The sequence below is a fragment of the Physella acuta genome, unplaced genomic scaffold, assembly GCF_028476545.2.
Source record: "Physella acuta isolate Inbredline_101_S28 unplaced genomic scaffold, ASM2847654v3 ptg000878l, whole genome shotgun sequence".
NCBI classification, from domain to species: Eukaryota; Metazoa; Mollusca; class Gastropoda; family Physidae; genus Physella; species Physella acuta.
The window spans coordinates 38,783-57,571 of NW_026732395.1; the positions used below are offsets into that span (position 1 = coordinate 38,783).

At 36.8% G+C, this 18,789-nt stretch overlaps 1 protein-coding gene across 1 annotated transcript; it reads right to left on the reverse strand.

Moving 5' to 3' along the window:
- Positions 1–415: 415 nt before the first annotated feature.
- On the reverse strand, positions 416–16,934 carry LOC131952593 (ficolin-2). Its single transcript, XM_059315341.1, has 5 exons — positions 16,783–16,934; positions 4,872–5,185; positions 4,055–4,210; positions 1,064–1,183; positions 416–826 (listed from the first exon to the last, which is right to left on the reverse strand). Exons 1-5 carry the CDS (start codon positions 16,835–16,837, stop codon positions 452–454), a joined length of 1,020 nt encoding a protein of 339 aa, XP_059171324.1. The 5' UTR covers positions 16,838–16,934; the 3' UTR covers positions 416–451.
- Positions 16,935–18,789: the final 1,855 nt, after the last annotated feature.

Below are 18,789 nucleotides of genomic sequence, written 5' to 3' on the forward strand. Positions count from 1 at the left end.
TCGCACTGAGTTAATTATTGACTCTTATTCTTAAATTATTTCACTGAGCCAAGTATTGGCAACGAGTCAATAAAAACAACAGAACATTGATAAAACACACTGTTAAATATTAAGGGATCTCTTGTCCAACGAGACAAACCCTTGGCCAAACAAGCAATTCTGTTGCAGTGGATATATATTTATGTGCGGTATGACTCGATAGAGCAAATTTGCCACAATGGAATATACTGATTGATAAATCAAAATGCAAATAAGACGCTACATTTTAAGGCCCTTAAATGTATAGATCTACTTACATTTTCTGCCTTTATATGGCAGTAGTTGCTATGATGTTTTAACTCTGTGTCGTTTTCTTGGTCCAGCCAATGGCCAGCATCGCAAAAAAACAAAACAAAGTCATACAGTTTGTGTTGAAGGACCCAGATTTATTGTACAGTGAAATTCAGTCCGATTACATAAGACGAACTTTCATCTCAACAAAATCCAGAGAGTTATAAGCATCTGTAACGCTGCGCCAATGCATTTCCTTATCCCATACTTTACTTGCCCAATCACCGTTGACCCTAACTTTCCCACAATCATTCCACCAAAATGCACCAGTATTATACGTTATTGCACAGTTAGCGTAAAACCTATCGTTATCACGATCCAAGGTCGTGAATTTCATGCCGTTGTTCTCTTTGAAATCATCCGCAACGTTCCCACCACTCATTGACGTGTAGGTCATTTTGTACTGCGCTGCTTCATTTTCTACCTTAAAACCTCTGTACACAGCATAGTAGTCTTTGCCTTTAAACTTCATGTCAAATCTTAGCTCGTTGTAACCCTTTTTAGATAAAAAAAAATTAATTAAGGAATAAAGATTATAGAGATAAAACAAATATAAATGTGTAGATTATAGATCTTTAAAGAAATAGTCATCGTTAACTATTAGTTGGCTAGTAATATATATAAAGCACGATACAATTTATTAACATAGCAACAGTCGAATTAAGTTAGCGATATTATTACACAATATGGTTTTTTCCTTTAAGTTCTTGAAACTGATTTCTGCGTAACGAACCTTCATAGTCAGCTGTGAAATCAAGTCGTTCCCAAGCCAAAAGTCACCAGATATTACGCCAAATCCCTGTTTATATTCGTTCCACGTTCTGTTGAAATCAACGCCACCGCTTACACGTCTCTTGGAAAAAAATAAGCGATATTTTCTACGCTTATTGTACATGTCTTTATTACAATTATTTAGTTTTAAAGTAAGCTTTTCTTTACAGTTATCAAATTTAAAGCAAATGTTGAACTGTACTTGAAACTGTTTTCGATTCTAGTTTGTGAAATTAATTAAAATCAATTTCCTTAAATATTTTTTGAAGTACCGTTAGCATATTCTTTTCATGTAGAGGCCCCTTAAGTCGTAGTGTTTTATTTTATATTTAAAGAAAGTCATTTATTTTCTAATTTTAGTGTATCATTAAATAAAAGCTTCTTATTAAAACGTTTTAACAAGCGTTTAATACACACTTTTATTTAACTTGCTTCCCCCGTCTTTCTCCTCCCTTCCGCCTCTCTAGATTGAAATGAACGAGTAAAATTTCAAGCATTTCTAACCGATCAATTTCTCTAAAATTCGGCACGTGAGGTGAGACCCAATGACAATGCATTATGACATTTAATTTGACTTAATCGGATGTTTAAAAAATTGTTGTGAATTAATGAATTTTTTTTTAAAATTAGTAAGCGTCTTCATTACTTTTAGTTGTGAAATTTATTACAATCAATTTTTAAGTTTGGTGCGCAACAATTTTTAGTCATGTAACTCTATTGTATTAAAATATTTAAAGTACTTAAAAATGTATAAAATACGTTGTAATAACAAGTATGTATGTAATACTGCAAATAAAAAATAAATTAATTAAACATTAGTAAAGATATCCAATATATAATACAGTGGCCCCCTTTTTTCTTTATAGTTAATTAAACAGTAATTTACTATTATACATTTAAAGAAAAACATTTTTATGTCAATTTTAGGGCATCTATCTATCTATCTATATACTACTAAAACTCAATTTTTATTTACATGTTTGTATATTTATTTATTTATTTATTATTGTCTTTTTGTTTCATTAGAGAGTCTGCACTATGTGTAGAGCTGTAAAATAACAATTTAGGTAGAGAATAATGTACTTTTTTTTCCAAACTGTTAATCATAAATTTATTTAAAGACGTTAATTGATGTATTGATATATTCATTGGTAGATAGACCACTTTAATTATAAACGTTCAGAACAATGACATTACTTATAGTGACGTCACATGATTTATTTTCTTTTTATAACAATAACGGCGACTTCCATACAAGATTTTGTTGCCTATTCAATGTAAAGCTAATTTTTATTAGGTTCCAACACTATTATCAATTTTCAACAGTTCTAATTTGAGTAGCCTATACAATACATTTCTCTAGATCTACAGATCAGGAAGGAAAAGTTATAGATCTAGAATCTAGGTCAAACCCAAATTAATTATTTAAAAATAAAAATAATTATAAAAACAATAAAATATTGAGTTTCTTTATTAAACTATTTTAGTCCTTAAATATGTGATTCAAATCTTTGCTTTCTAGCTTCAAGGATCATATAATTCCAGAATACAAGGAATTTAACTATCTAGACTAGATCTAAAATGTAGATCTACCGAAAAACTAGACTCAAGAAAAAGATAGAGCTAGAGATCTAGATCTATAAATAATACATTTGCTTATTAGCGTAAATTTACGCTAATAAGCAAATGTATTATTTATAGATCTAGATCGCACAGTCGACAGCGTGTTAGACATTATTTTTAAGTTGCTGGTCCAAAAGCCATGCAACAACAATAGTTTTTAAATCTTCACATACGGTTGGTACACAGTGGAAAATCTCACGCCAATTGTTCCAATCCATTGATGATATTTCGATGCTAGCTTTAATACAATATTATTTTTTTATTCCTATTAGATCTAAGTTCCACCAATATTAACACATTCCATTAAAATACGTGTGATAGATCGTGCAATACGAGACTATAGAATTTTTTTTAATTCATCGTATTATTAAAGCATAAGACAAGGGCAACTAAGACATTGTTCGTATTGGTTTTAATTTTTTTGGTCAGCAAAAAAAGTGATTTAATAATTAAAAAAAGACTGAATTGTTTAAAGCAATCTGTTTAGGTATTTAATTAAGTAATAAGGTGGTTGATTGGTTAATATAAATATACGAGCCGACCCGCGGTGTATCATACGCCGCTATTTAGTTGTTTTTTCTACTTTTCAGTAATTCATAATTTGTGAATTCGACAGTACCAATGCTGCCACTGAAAATATTTGCTTTAAAACACTAAACCCCCATCCCCCCCCCCCCCCCCCCCCGTGAAAGCAGCCTCCTCTTAGTTACCTCCTCTAAGTTTAAAATAGTTTCAAACTGAATTATCTGGCCCTAATAGCCGTCACCAAACAAAACATTTAGCGTGAACTACAACTCACCGGACCATGTGAGGGGGGGGGGGGGTGGGGGGGGTGGTAGCGATAGAGAGGAAGAGAGGGGACTGCAAGGCGCGCGCTTGCAGCTTGTTTTCTAACGGCTCCCAGAAGAGAATTATATATATAGATAGATTTTTGTATCTTTTTTTCCGTAGTAGAATTAGAATGTTATATCTGATGTGTGAAAGTTACCGCTAAGTCAAACTTCCCTTTCTGCAAGTGTCCACAAAACTCGATTCTCTATGACCCCCCTCCCTCATCCTGTATAGACATCATAAATAGATGTCCCTGAGAAATCGGGCGGGTATTTGAGCCTATTAAGAACATGGATTCATTTGGGGTTAAAAGACTATAAATGTTTGTTGGGCAAAATTGGATATTGGTGTAATTTTATCTTCGCAGAAACCTTCGCATGAATATTTTCATCAACTCCACAAAGTTTCATCGCGATCGGATGAATTGTGTAGTAATGGATAAAAGACATACACTCACACACATATAATTTCATTTAAAGAAAGATAACAGCAGGAAAACCTGAATGACGACCCATCCTCCACCATCAGTAACCGTATCGCACCAGGTCTGTTCCATGTCTCTCATAATGAGGACAGCTAAATATTTAGTGATTGTGATAGCTGGTTGATTTCTTTTACACATCTCAAGCCTGGGAAGTTTAGCCGGCAAAATCATCTAAATACAAAATACGCAAGTGATAAATCAAATTCCAAATGTCGCAAATGTAAAAACGATCTAAGCTGACTATAATGTACTTGGAATTTTTAAAATCAACATTACATTAAATTAGATACTTAGGCTTTAATAATGCAAAGCTAACAATATGGATCTTCCTTGTAGACTACATTGAAACAATACAAATAAACCCTCCTACTCATTATTTCAAAATAAGAATGAATAAAATCAGAAAGTACTTATCGAAAAATCAAAGCTTTGACCAAGTAATAATAGATTGTTGGTGCCAAATCTACTTGCTGGATATACAAAGAAATCGGTAGGTATTTAATTATGTAAATTAATGTCTAGCTTAAAGTTCCCTTTTTTAACCTGACGGTCTATGAGACAAGAGAGTAGAGTTCACAAGTTTATGTAACCTCGGCATATGAAGTGACAGTGTGGTCAGCACTAATCTCAGCCGCCTTAACTTTCCCTTACGCGAGTTAGGATTGAAACACAACTGGCTGGACTCCTGGACTTCTGTTGACATGAACCAGGATAGAACTTGAATCGAGACTTTCAGGTTAGCAGCCTAGCGCTCTACTGCATTCTGTAACGTGTAACTAAATGTGTTTAATATCATTTTACAAATGATTATACTTAAAAGTATCACATATACCTGCAACACCGATAGCATCGTATTCTTAAGATTATCTTGAACATTGTTTTGTAGCTCTTGTAGCTTGTTTTGAATCGCCAGAACCTGACCTTGCTGTTCTTGAAGCTTGTTTAGACAGACTTGTTCATTACCTTCTTGTAACTGATGCTTAAAATCAATTACTTTTAGGTTTTCTTTTATGCAAAGAATATCGGCCGCAATACTTCCCACCAACGTCTCTAGAGACTGACAAACTTGTGACTCACAACTAGGTGATTGGCTCACAGCCCTGCTATCACGTGATGCCGTTGTCATGTCAGTTTGTACGATCTCTCCTGCATTAGAATTGGATAAACTTATAAAAACTACCAACAAATTATTTGGTTTTAAGAGACATAAGCCAACATGTTTACCTTATAAAAAATATTTACTTCGTCAGTTCAGCAACGAACTTCCATTTAATCAACTAAATTTTAGAATCAGTTTAACCAACCAACTTTCTTATAATTATTTGGATTATCAAATGATTGAAGTACGCGCTTAGCATGTAAAAAATAGGACCTGAAGCAATTAAGCCAATATGCTTCAGTTAGGAAGGGCTTTTATAAACACTAAGCTATGTTGTCTGTCAGAAAGTGGAATATTACCAGCAAAATTTCACCAAATTCTGCCGAACAGATTAGTTTTAACCCTTTCCCCTGCGACTTGGTGTAAACTAGTCTCGTTTTGTAATTTTTTCTCAATTTCATTTCCATCTACATGGTGGTTGGGATGAACACATTGAAGGTTGTAAATTTAAATAATATACGAAAATAATTTGATCAAGGTTTGAAATTTATTTATAAGGTCCGATTCTGAAGGTATTTGAGTAACAAAGATATCAAACGTGATTCAAGTATTCGACTTTTGTAATAAAATAATAGAACATTAACACGTTTTAATAATCAACACCTCAGAGAGCACAATTGTTAGATACAACTAAAATAACTGAACATTTCTTTTTTCTGGCTGGAAAATTGTGTTCAGTTAGGAAGGGCTTTTATAAACACTAAGCTATGTTGTCTGTCAGAAAGTGGAATATTACCAGCAAAATTTCACCAAATTCTGCCGAACAGATTAGTTTTAACCCTTTCCCCTGCGACTGGGTGTGAGGGTGGGGATTTTACGAGGCGTAATGAATGAATCCAATAACACACAGTTCAAATTCCAAATACAAAGTTCTTTATTGAAATTATAAATCAATTTCCTATCTAACTAGCCTGTTAAATACTATCTACTACTACTACTACTAACTCTACTAACACGCCCTTCCATGACCAATCCTACCACTATCTACATTCTAACTGTTCTCTACATAACTACGTCTGCTCCATTCTACAACCTAACACCTTCTGCCCTCGCTAGCTAATCATGATCTCCCGGTCTAACAGTGGCCCACGCTTCAGTGGTCAGCTGACCGTCCCATGTGACCGGTCAGTTCACGTATTTTCATTGGTCTCTCTCTCTGACTAGTCTGACCAACTTGATATAGCCTGCTTCTGCTATCTACCTGAGCTCGACGTAACCTTGCGTCATCACATATCTCCCTCCCTTTCTGTAGCTGACAAATTATATTTTTCAGCGTCTGCTACTAATCTAATACATCAACAACTATCTATCTTACTACTCTATTCTATCCCTAACATCAATCATGTAAATCAAATACAAAATGGGACAGCACAGTTTACAAAAACATAAAATCGTGTGTCTGTGTTCCTGAGAAGAAAAAAATGTCATTGTTTTCGTTCTTGTGTAGGTATCCTGACGTCTGTAGTGTTTCTGCTTGATAATGTATGTCTATGTTATGGAATGTGTGAATCCAATAATGTGCAACTCAGTTCTGGCTAGGTTGTCGTGTACTGGCCTTGAGACAATCTTAGTGGTAATGTGTAACTGGTTGAACGGCTCAGCGAGCAGTGTAAGTGTATGTGTAAGTTATGTAATTGTTGGCGTCCTCTGTGGTGGGTGGGTTGTGGCGAGTTTTGATGTAAATTCCCGTGAGGCGGGTGTATGCGTAACTTCGTTGGTCAATGTGATGACGCAACAATCTCATCTCAACGCTGGTTGAGACGTCCACGTAGAGTGGTTATACGATGAACTGAAGCTGTCTGATGTGGGGAAACAATGACGCAACATTCCGACGCTGGGAACCTGGACGATGGGTCTTCTACCCTTTGTATGTGCCGACGGAGGTGTACGTAATTGGCGGTCTGTTATTCAACCCCAGTGCGGGGGCGAAGCGGTGGCGTTGCGTCCGCTGTCTTGACCAGGGCAATTCTCTGTTCAGCAGGGCTGTTCGCTGTCCAGGTAATTCAACGTAATCAGGGCTTCAGGTGGCGGCATTTTTTGAAGTGTTTGCTTCATCTCGTCTCATTCTCTGTAAGCGTTGGTGGGTCTGAAAATTGTATAACGAGACTATGAGCAAGGGTTTTACGTGACCAATTTAGTGCCCGCGCAGACAAGTATTCAGACAGAGGTACCTTCCATTAAATAAAAACCTCAATCCCAAATGTAAACGTGCTGAACATTTGTCTGGCGGTACATACAGCATACAAATATAACATTACAAAATTAACCAAATAAAAAATCAGTACACTCTAACAACAATCTGTAAAGCCTAATAAACTCAATAGACGTAAACACTACTAGAGCTTAGAAATAGCTTCACAAAAAGAACAGACATGTTAGTGTATATCAATAATATAGTGCCATTTCAAATCAACATTTCAACACGTGATCATATAGTGGAGCAGCTCTCACTATGTGACTTCTGACTTGACTTAAACTGGCTGGCTTGAATAATTAACTGACTTCACTTTTGACTTCAGTAGCTTGACTTATTTCACTTTAACTGACTTCAGTAACTTCACTGACTTCAATTTACGACTTATTTCACTTTCACGATTAACTTTTACTTCGACGATGTCAACTACTTCAATTTGCCGACTAACTTGACCTAGACGACTGATTTCACTGACTGACTTTGACTTCAATTCAACTTAAAAGACTTCACTGACTGACTTAAACTTCGAAAACTTCGACGACTTAAACGTCTTCACTTTGACTTCAATGACTTTTCCTTGACTTCAACGACTTCAATATGACTTCAAAGGCTTCAACGACATCACTGACTTCATAAACATCGCTGACTGACCTCGATTGACTCTAAATGACTTCTTTGACTTCAGTTCTGACTTTTACTTCACGCCGACTTCTCGGCGACTTAAATTCCTAACATTCTTGATGACCAGAGTTGTATGACTTATGTTCTAGTTGCGTGACAGCGTGTCGGCCAACACGTTTTGTGTGCCGGGAATAGGAACAATGTCAAATTGATAATCTTGTAAGCTCAGTGCCCAGCGTACCAGTCTTGCGTTTGACAGCTTCTTTGTTTTTAGTGCTTGTAGGGGCGCGTGATCGGTCTGTAAAGTGAAGTGTGCACCGGCCAGGTATCTGGCAAACTTGTTTATGGCCCAGACTATGGCCAGACATTCTTTCTCAATGACTGCGTAGTTTTTCTCAGCTGACGACAATTTTCGGCTAATGTATTGAACTGGGTGGAGTTCATTGTTAAATTCTTGTAAAAGACATGCACCTATACCGACCGAAGAGGCATCCGTGCAGAGGATAAAGGGTTGATCTGTATTTGGTAATCTGAGAATAGGTTCCGATGCGAATGCTTGTTTTACTCTGTTTAGTGCTGTTTCACATTTTTCTGTCCACAGTAGTTTCTTATTCTTTTTGTCCGTTCTTGTTAAATTCGTTAGTGGCTCTATGATGGTGGCGAAATTGGGTATAAACTTCCTATAGTAGTTACACAGACCGATCAAGCTACGGACCTCTTTAATTGATGTCGGCACGTTTATGTCCAGTATTTTATTCACTGTAGGTTGGAGTGGCTTTTGTTGACCTTGTGAAATGGAGTGACCTAAAAATTCTATCTCTTCCATTCCTATTTCTATTTTGCTAGGTTTAGCAGTGAGTCCATGCTGCTTTAATATTTCCAGCAGCGTTTCCAGTCCTCTCACATGCTCTTGCCAGGTGTTGTGGAACAGACATATGTCATCTAAGTAGGATATGAGGTCGTCTCGACCCTGTAGTATTTTTCGCATGAGTCTGTTGAAGGTAGCCGGTGCGTTCATTAGCCCGAAACTCATGTACTTCCACTGGAACAAGCCAAATGGTGTTATAAAGGCTGTTAGGTGTCTCACATCTTCTTTTATTGGTATCTGCCAATAACCCCTGGATAAGTCAAGCTTAGTAAAGTATTTAGCCTGTTTAAGTTTAGCAAATAAGTCTTCTGGATTTGGCATTGGTTCTGCGTCTGGTATTGTAATGCTGTTCAGTTGTCTGTAGTCAATACACAGTCTAAGGTCGTGGGATTTTTTCTTTACCAATACGATAGGTGCAGCATATGAGGAGTCGGAATGTTCTATTATTCCAGCTTGTAATAATTCCTGGATTTGGTTTTGTACGTTTTCTCTGTGATGTATGGGAATGTTGTATGCGGGCATTTTGGTTGCTCTAAGTGAAGTCAACTTAATATCATGGACGATTGTATCTGTTTTACCAGGTTGTGGGGACAGTACCTCTTTAAATTTTTCTAATATTTCCTTGATTTGTTTTTCGATTTCTGGCGGCATTCTGCCGATTTTGATATCTTGCCATGTTTCCTTGCTAGTAGGTAATGTGTATATTTTGCCGATCGAGTCTGTGTCATTTTCGTGTAACTCTGCGCAGTTTATTGTTGCCGTTTGTTTAATTTCAAGCTCTTCTGGTCTTAAGGTGTAAGGGCTCAATATATTTGTGTGAAACGTTTTTTTCTTCCCTTTTATTTCGACTTGGTAATCTACATTTGAAATTTTGGCTGTGATTGTGAATGGACCCTGCCATGCAAGCTGTAATTTGTTGTGCTTAGAAGGTAACAGTATTCTGACCTGTTCTTCTACTGTGAACTGGCGTAGCTTTCTATTCCTGTTCACCCTGTGTCTTGCTATTTCTCCCTTTTCTTGTAGCGCGAGCTTTGCTTCCTGGCATGCATTGATTATATTTTCTCTAAGATTGACAATGGCTTCATATGTTGTTCTGGTTTCTTTTTCTATGTTCTGTTTGTAGAGAAGTGTCCTAAGTATATCCATAGGGCCTTTAGGGTTGGCGCCGTAGACGAGTTCGAATGGAGAAAATCCAGTAGAAGAATGAGGTATTTCTCGGTAGGCGAATAGGATACATGGTAGCATGGTATCCCAGTTTTCTGGATTGTCTTTGGAGACTTTGTCTAGTAACGATTTAATGGTGCCGTTTAGTCGTTCACACACGCCATTGCTTTGAGGGTGATAGGGCGTCGTGAATGCTTGCTTAATCCCCAGCACGCTCGTGAGTTGTCTCGTTAAGTCGGAGGTAAATTGTGTGCCCCGATCTGACAGTATGGTGTCCGGGAACCCGGTTCTTGAGAAGAACGTAAGTAGGGCGCCTGCTATATCCTTAGATGTTATCGTCTTTAGTGGGAAGGCTTCTGGCCAACGTGTTGCAAAGTCGACTATTGTGAGGATGTATCGGTGACCACGTTTTGATGGGGTAGGCAGTGGTCCTATGATATCTATCGCTATTTTTTCGAATGGTCTGTTAGCTAAATCAGTGGTTTGTAATGGGGCTTGGGGTGGTCTAGTGGTATCTCTATTCCTGCATGTCTGACATGACTTCACGTACTGTGAGATGTCTTTGTCCATGCCCGGCCAGTAGAGGGTAGTTTCAATTCTTTGTTTTGTTTTCTTTCTTCCCATGTGTCCTGCAAGTGTAAGGTCGTGTGCGTGGTGTAGAATTTGTGGTCTGTATTTCTGTGGGATTACTAATTGGTTTATTTCTTGTCCTTTGCTTTTATATTTTCTTTGAAGCGTGTTATTCTTAATAAAGAAAGAGTGTTCTGATGACCTCGATGTAGTGATTGAGTGTTTACGGGCGAGTCTAAATATCTTTTCTAGTGACGGGTCTTCTTGTTGTGCCAATTGAAATTTTTCTGGTTCCCAAATGTTTTTGGCCTCAGTATTATCCATGGCATTGTTCTGTTGGTCTTCTGCTTGATGACTACTTAGGTCGACGGGTGGTTCATGACTTTTGTTGCTTTCTCTTGCTTTTCTTGCTTGTGCTCTTGTTTCGACCATCTGAATTATTTCCCTTTGTACCCAATCGTCGATTTCCACTCGGGAAATAGTTTCGTTGCTCACTATGTTTCCGATGATCAGATCATATGATCCATTGTCAGTGACCACAGCAATTACACGACCAGTTAGATATGGGGTTTGAATGTTGATCAATGCCGTTTTGTATTCTGCAATTATACCGCCGAATAATTCCACATTTACATATTGGCCTGTATATTGGCATGTTTTAACGAATTTGGCTTTTACTGCTATTGTTGAACAACCAGTGTCTCGGATTGCGTTTTCTATCTGTCCGTTTACTTTAGACTTAAATGTTGGTAACGAGCTTGATGTGTTTAGTAGGTGGATTCTTTCAACTGGTTGGTTATGGTTTTGTGAAGGGTTGTTTCTCTGTGTATGACCGACTTGATTGAATTCTTTATTTGTTCGCTGTGGTCTCTGGTAAGGTCCGTTCCTTGAAGATGAGCGTTGTTGGCTTAGTTGTTCCAAGTAGTTCACTCGAGTTTCAACTCTAAATTGTTTCACACCTCTAATATTTCCTAATATCACATCGTATGGACCGTTTTTAAAAACAGCTGCTTCAATTGTTTTACACGCTAAGGGTGTGGCTATGGTGACTATAGCTGTTGGCCAAACATATGTGCTACCTCTTGAACTGTAGACAAGTTGTGTTCTGCCTGTGTATTGGTGGTGTTGTACGAGTGTATTACGTACTGCTACTGTGGAGCAGTGTGTATCCCTAATTGCTGTGGCGTATCTGTTATTAACTTTTGGCGTAAATGTGTTTGTTCTTTTACTGGCTTCTGTAAACGATGATATAAATGCTATTCTATTAATCTGTCTATATTGTGTTCTGTTGTGTTGTACATCTTGTTGGCGTCTATCATAATATCGTATTCTGCAATTTATTTGTTTGTGGCCTGTTCTATCACAATAGTAGCATCTGACACTGTAATTGTGTTTTTGTTGACTGTAGTTAATCTGAATGGTGTGATTTGCCGTATTATGTTTTTGGAGTGTATGTGGTATTTCAGTTTTTGTAGTAGGTATTTCGCTTGCTTCACTGGACGTGTCATCTGAATCTGAGTGGTAAGAATAGTAAAATGTTTCGGCTATCTGGTTGTTATTATTTGTATCTAAACTTTGCACCGTTTCTTGTTTGGCTTGGCGAAGTTCTCTCATTTTTACTTTCTCGTATATACGAAGTATAGAGAAAGTCTTGTAATCGTGCAAAAAAAAAATCGAGATTTTTGCAAATCTCGACGTTTTACATCTCACTGATACGGAAAAACATAATTTTGCAATCTTGTCCGTATGTCTGTGTGTCTGTGTGTGTGTGTGTGTGTCCGTGTGTAAACACGATAACTTGAGTACCGTTACAGCTAGGTTGCTGAAATTTCATATACAAGTATTTTATCAAAATCGTAGATCCGTATCAACTTTTGAGCGATTTCGTATAACCGGAAGTGGTACTTTTTCTACTTTGAATTTTTCAAAAGCCTATAACTTGAGTACTATTTCAGATAGATAAATGAAATTTGATATGTAAGTAAAAGATCTAATTCTCTACCTTCTGTCAAATTTTGAGAATTTTTCGTTGACCGAAAGTACTTATTTACGCTACTTCCGATTTCTCAAAAAACTAATGTAAATTTTAAAAGTACTAATAATATTGCGCACTATTATGCGCTTTTTTATTCGCGTTCACTTGGTGTGCAATTAATTTGTCTACGAGATTTTATTCTATTTTTAAAACTTCAAGTATTTAAAATGGATTAAAAATCATGTCTATAGCCCGAGTTCCCATCCACTGTTATTTTATATAAGAATATTCGAGAAAGTTTAGGGGAGATCACTCCCGGTTTATTTCTCTTTCTTTACGAATTCTGTCTGTTTCTTCTTTAATTCCGGCAATATATGTTTCTGCTTCTCTTTGTTTCTCTGCTCTTGCCAACAGTATTTCGGCGATCATTATTTCAAGTTTCTTTGCTAACTCGGCATCTTTCTTTGCATCATATTCTTCTTCATTTAACAAGCAGTCTGGATCCTTGGTTACCTTGTAATCTACAAGTCTATTAATCAAATCTTCCAAAGCATCTGAGTTATCAAAAGTTCTTACATCAATCTCTTTAACAGTCAATAACCAGTCCACATCTTTTGTTGTCTTGTATTGTCCAAGCCTAACAATAACTTCATCCAGAACAACTGGATCCTCAATACTTCTTGAATTGTGTTTCACATTGACTGTATTCTGAACATTTATATCTAGCAACGAGTCATCAATTCTACCTGACTCTTTTAGGCCTGACTTGGGCTCAGTTTTTGGGACCACTTCGTACAATTGGGGCATTTTTAAGGGTAGTGTGGTTGAAGAAACAGATAAGAAAGAGGCAGAAAAACCGCTGGTACCAAATATCCAGCACGAGTCTAAACCCAAACGTTTAAAAAATTTTTGGAAGGTACTTATCTTTTTGGACATGTTGACTTTTCCCTTGTGTTGGTAATCCACACTCGTTCCGGTTGAAGAAACCCGCTGTTGTGTTGAGTTAAAGGAAGCTGTACACCAGATGTACTCCGTCATGAGTAACCCGATATACTGTCTTTCCTGTCCTCGACCCGCGCTCCACCAGTTGTGAGGGTGGGGATTTTACGAGGCGTAATGAATGAATCCAATAACACACAGTTCAAATTCCAAATACAAAGTTCTTTATTGAAATTATAAATCAATTTCCTATCTAACTAGCCTGTTAAATACTATCTACTACTACTACTACTAACTCTACTAACACGCCCTTACATGACCAATCCTACCACTATCTACATTCTAACTGTTCTCTACATAACTACGTCTGCTCCATTCTACAACCTAACACCTTCTGCCCTCGCTAGCTAATCATGATCTCCCGGTCTAACAGTGGCCCACGCTTCAGTGGTCAGCTGACCGTCCCATGTGACCGGTCAGTTCACGTATTTTTATTGGTCTCTCTCTCTGACTAGTCTGACCAACTTGATATAGCCTGCTTCTGCTATCTACCTGAGCTCGACGCAACCTTGCGTCATCACACTGCGTGTTATCCAGTCTCATTTTATTAATTTTTCTCAACTTCATTTCCATCTATAAGGTGGTTGGGATGAACATATTGAAGGTTGTAAATTTAAATAATATGCGTAAAAAAATTGTGATCAGGGTTTGAAATTTTTTTATACGATCCCTTGCAACCAGAGTTTCTTCCAGGCATCTCTTCGGGGCCCCCCCCCCCCCGAAAATTTTTTACCGCCCCCCGAACGAAATGAAATTTATATAATTTATATAGAAAATATATACTTTTAACAGTGTCCGCCCCCCCCCCCCCGAAGAAAGTTTACCGCCCCCCCCCCCCCCCCGAAAATTTCAAGTGCCCCCCCGGAGAAAAAAGTCTGGAAGAAACACTGCTTGCAACTGTGTGTAACACACTCGTAAGCAATTTTGAATGGAAAACATATTTATTACTTATAAACTGGCTTCTAAATATTTGTATTTACTTATTGTTGATTATTCATTGTGTTCCATTTTCAAACTTTAACTATAAATTTTTAATTTGAATGTATTTGAGTAACAAAATATCAAACGTGATTCAAGTAATCAACTTTTGTAATAAAATAATAGAACATTAACACGTTTTAATAATTAACACCTCAGAGAGCACAGTTAGATACAACTAAAATAAATGGACATTTCTTTTTGCTGGCAGGGAACTTTTGTTCTCTTTGACAAAATATGGGTACTTTTAGTGAAGTTTCACGAGTCGAATGTTAATTTCTAAGGAATATCCCCCATAATGAAATCAAATATACCATGAGTCTGATGGACTGACTTAGTGTTATTGTTGTCAACGTGAATATGACTTAGACAGTTGCTTAATAATTATTAATATCTTCTTATAAAATGCTGTCTTCAAAAATTTCAGTGAACAGAACTGAATTGATATACAACTAAAATGTTTTTTTCTGCAGAGTGCCAGGGTCTCCTCTTGCGTTCTCTCCTTCCCTGTTAAAGCAGCCATATATTGGTTGTATTAGTTTTATTCTTTTACAGAAGAAATATTTTAATAAGAGAGACCATACTATCAGTGAGTCAGGCTCTTAATGTGTAATTTTTTCAAGCAGTGGTGTAGTGTACTGTTACTTTGTTTTTCGTGAAAATATTTCTCTTTCTTCCATTGGCACCATCAGCTTCATTTCATTATGAGTCTCAGTTGTTAACACTATATTAATCGTTGAAATGCAGTATACTACTACTAGGCAGACTTCGTCATCAGAGCAGCAATATTTTAAAGTAGTGATGGCTGCCATTCTTCATCTTCTTCCTATGATGCTGATGGTTCAGACTCAAAACTTGTTGGTCCATCTTCACCTGCTACACTTAAACTGGCAAATATATTTCTTTCTCATTAGCACTTGAGTTCAGACAAAAGTGTTCAATACTTGTTTCTGTTGTATTCTCAATAACGTGTATGACTCTATTTCACATTACGCTCAGTGTCACACCATGCTGAACACCCACCCTACTCCCAGTTTGATCAATTAATTGCACAGTATCAACTTTCAAGTAACTGTACTAAGTTGTTTTGCCCTTTTTGTCCGGATTCCTACTCCTAATTAGGTTAATGTCTGATTACAATTTCAAGTTACTCTAAACTGCTCGACTGTCTCTATCTACATTCCAGAGCTCCCTAAAAGAGCACAAAACACCATATATGTCCTCCCACAGGCAATCTTACCACTACATCTCATTGACCTATTGTAACTCTAAACTACAGTACTGTCTGTAACTGCAAGGTAGAGCTCCAGAAAAGAGTATAAATCACAACAATTCTTGCTTGAGAATCCCATCAACCTGTAGTATCATATTATAGCTCTCCGATTGACAATAACATGTCTTGGGTTCCCCATGTCAACTATGTCCTGAATACCTTAACCGTGTCAGTATTGTTACCCACCCTACAATGAACAAAGAAAACAATTAACTATTAGTAATCCACCTATTTGCCGGGAATCAGAACAAATAGTATTTCCCATTATAAAAAGTGTATGGGTGTAATCCACCCAGTTGCCGGGACAGGGTACCAAATATGTTGCCAGGGAAAGGATTAAACTTGTCACATAGTTTACACTACGATTTGAATGCTATGTGACTTTAAAATAATTATGCTGTTTTAGATAAGCATAGCTAAATAAAATTGCTATTAGTACAACACAACACTTAATTACACATTTTTTATTTTCAATAAATGTTTTGAATTTTTTGTCTAAAATAAATTATAAAATGGAAAACATAATGAACACGCCAAATTTTATCAATATAATTATAAACGTCGTATTTATTCATTACGTCTATGGCGATTAGGCCAATCGGGCTCTTTGAAAAATATTTGGGCCTGAAAGCGATTCAGCAAAATCACTTCTTTAAAAACAATTAGGATTAGAACAACACAAAAACTTTAGAAAGCTATTTCAAGTATGATGTAGAGAAAATGTGTCAAGCGTGTAGGCCTACATCTTAACCTATTCAAATAACGTGCGGTAGTAATATATTGTAAATATTTTTTCTTGACAAGATATACAAAACAAAACTAATCTCCCTAAGAATCCCGATTAGGACATTTTATATTGAAATTAAACTATAAAATAAGAGGTAATTCAACTGCATTTATCTAACATGCCTATACAAAAGGCACGAGAATATTTAAACTTACCACATGAGAGAAATACAAAAGTTGCAAACACTGTTGTTAAAATACCAACACACATTGTGTATGTCTGTTATGATGTTCACTGACACTTTGGTTTTCTCACATTTGGTGCACCGGCACACTGGTGATGTGAATATATAGAATCTACTTATCTTTGTTTGACGATGGTCTGTTTAGCTAGGCCTGCGGCACAATCCGGCTCATGTAACCGCATTAGCTTAAATAGTTTTTTTCTAAATTTTAAACTTGCTCTACGCCACAGGTTCACAAACTTTTTTGAGTGGCCCTCCACCAGGGGCGGAACTTCGGTGCCGCCAGACCCCGCAATGCGGGTGGGGGGGGGGCAGGCCGTTTAGGGGCCCACGGCTGACCAAAATTAATATTTTTAAAATTTTGAATTTAATTTTCGTGCATTTTTGCCTTGATATTTGGTTTGTAAAAGAAAAACACTGGAGCTGCGGTACGATTATCTTTATTTTACAGTCACTAAACCACGCTCTTCCGCAAAAAATAAAATCCATTACACAACTACAGTGTAAAATATAGGTAACTCTTTAAATTTGAATGACTTCTTTGACCGATCCTCCAAAGTGTACTGTGGCGGGTGGGGCACGGGATGGGGACCAAAAAGGGGGCTCAAAAATTGTCGTCAAATTTTTTATATATTTAAAAAAGTTACTTATAGTTGTATTTTTTAACAATCGTCAAGGCCGAGTTCTATTTCCCGATCACCGTGGAATGTAAAGAATTTAGTTACGTAACTAGCGTACCCGTCCGCGTTGCTGCTATCTAGTAATCTAGTTTCACATACCAGGATACCCAAACAATTTTTAAGGGTTTCATCAACGCGTTACTAATTTTTGTATTGTTAGTCGTGTGACCTTGTTTGCTAAAAATGTGATAGTTAGAATGTAAAAAACGCCACAGCTATTTTTTCCCCCGGATCTTTGTTGCTGGGGCGCGGCTTTGACCACTCTACCGCTCATACGCCCTTATTGGGCGTGCCGTATTAAAGCATTGAGTATACGTTAATCATCCTCCAATATAGGGAGGTTGAATACATTTCTGCGACAAAGCGACAACGTCTGTTGTGTTATTACGGATGGGCCCTATTCGACCCCCCCCCCCTCCCCCATACTGAATGCCACTGTTTGTACAATAAGAAAGGAATGGGGGCCTTTTTGGAACTTTTAATTATTTCTAGAGAAGAAAAGAATTTGTATTTCCATTTTCTTTTTAAAATTATCCACATGAAACGAATATATTACATTTCCAATGAAAATTTTTACATTTTTTAAAGAGTTAAAAAAGTTAAAAAGGCCCCTATGTGCCTTGGGCCCCTATTCCTAGCTTACGCTAGCTTCACGGTAGCTATGCCACTGCCATACTGTGAATAAAGATTAAATAATATTATGACTAGATTAACAAACCCCAAAAGACTTTTCGAATCGCATCAATGAAGATTAAATGCGGCGGGCAACATGTGAATATGTACTTAAACAAAAGGTTATCTGTATTTTTGTGCATTTATATTATTAGTTAAATAATCTACACTGGAGCATATTAGATGTGGGTTTCAGAAAGAAAAATAACTTACTTAACTAATACCCGTATGATATACCTGTTTTGTCAGTGGACTAATCCTGTTTGAGATAAACCTTTAACAGATGCATTATTTCGTAAGAATGCTTGCTTTTGTAATAAAAGATTGTTTACTGAATGCTCTGACGATAAAGTACTTAAAAGATTTGATCACCCGTACACAAACAGAATCTCACGGGCAAATCAAAATGTATTGATTTAGGTAAAGCTATAGGCCTACATTAAGTATAGTTATGTAAAAGATTAGCGTCGGTATTTTAAAGTTCATCTGTACGTAATATAATGCTTCGACAGAGGTAGCCAACATCGTTATTTCAAGGCGTTGTAAATAATTATTAATTGGTCATTTACCTTTTAACATTTGAAAAATCTATCTTCACTGTTATGAAACTAACTCAAAAAATGAGG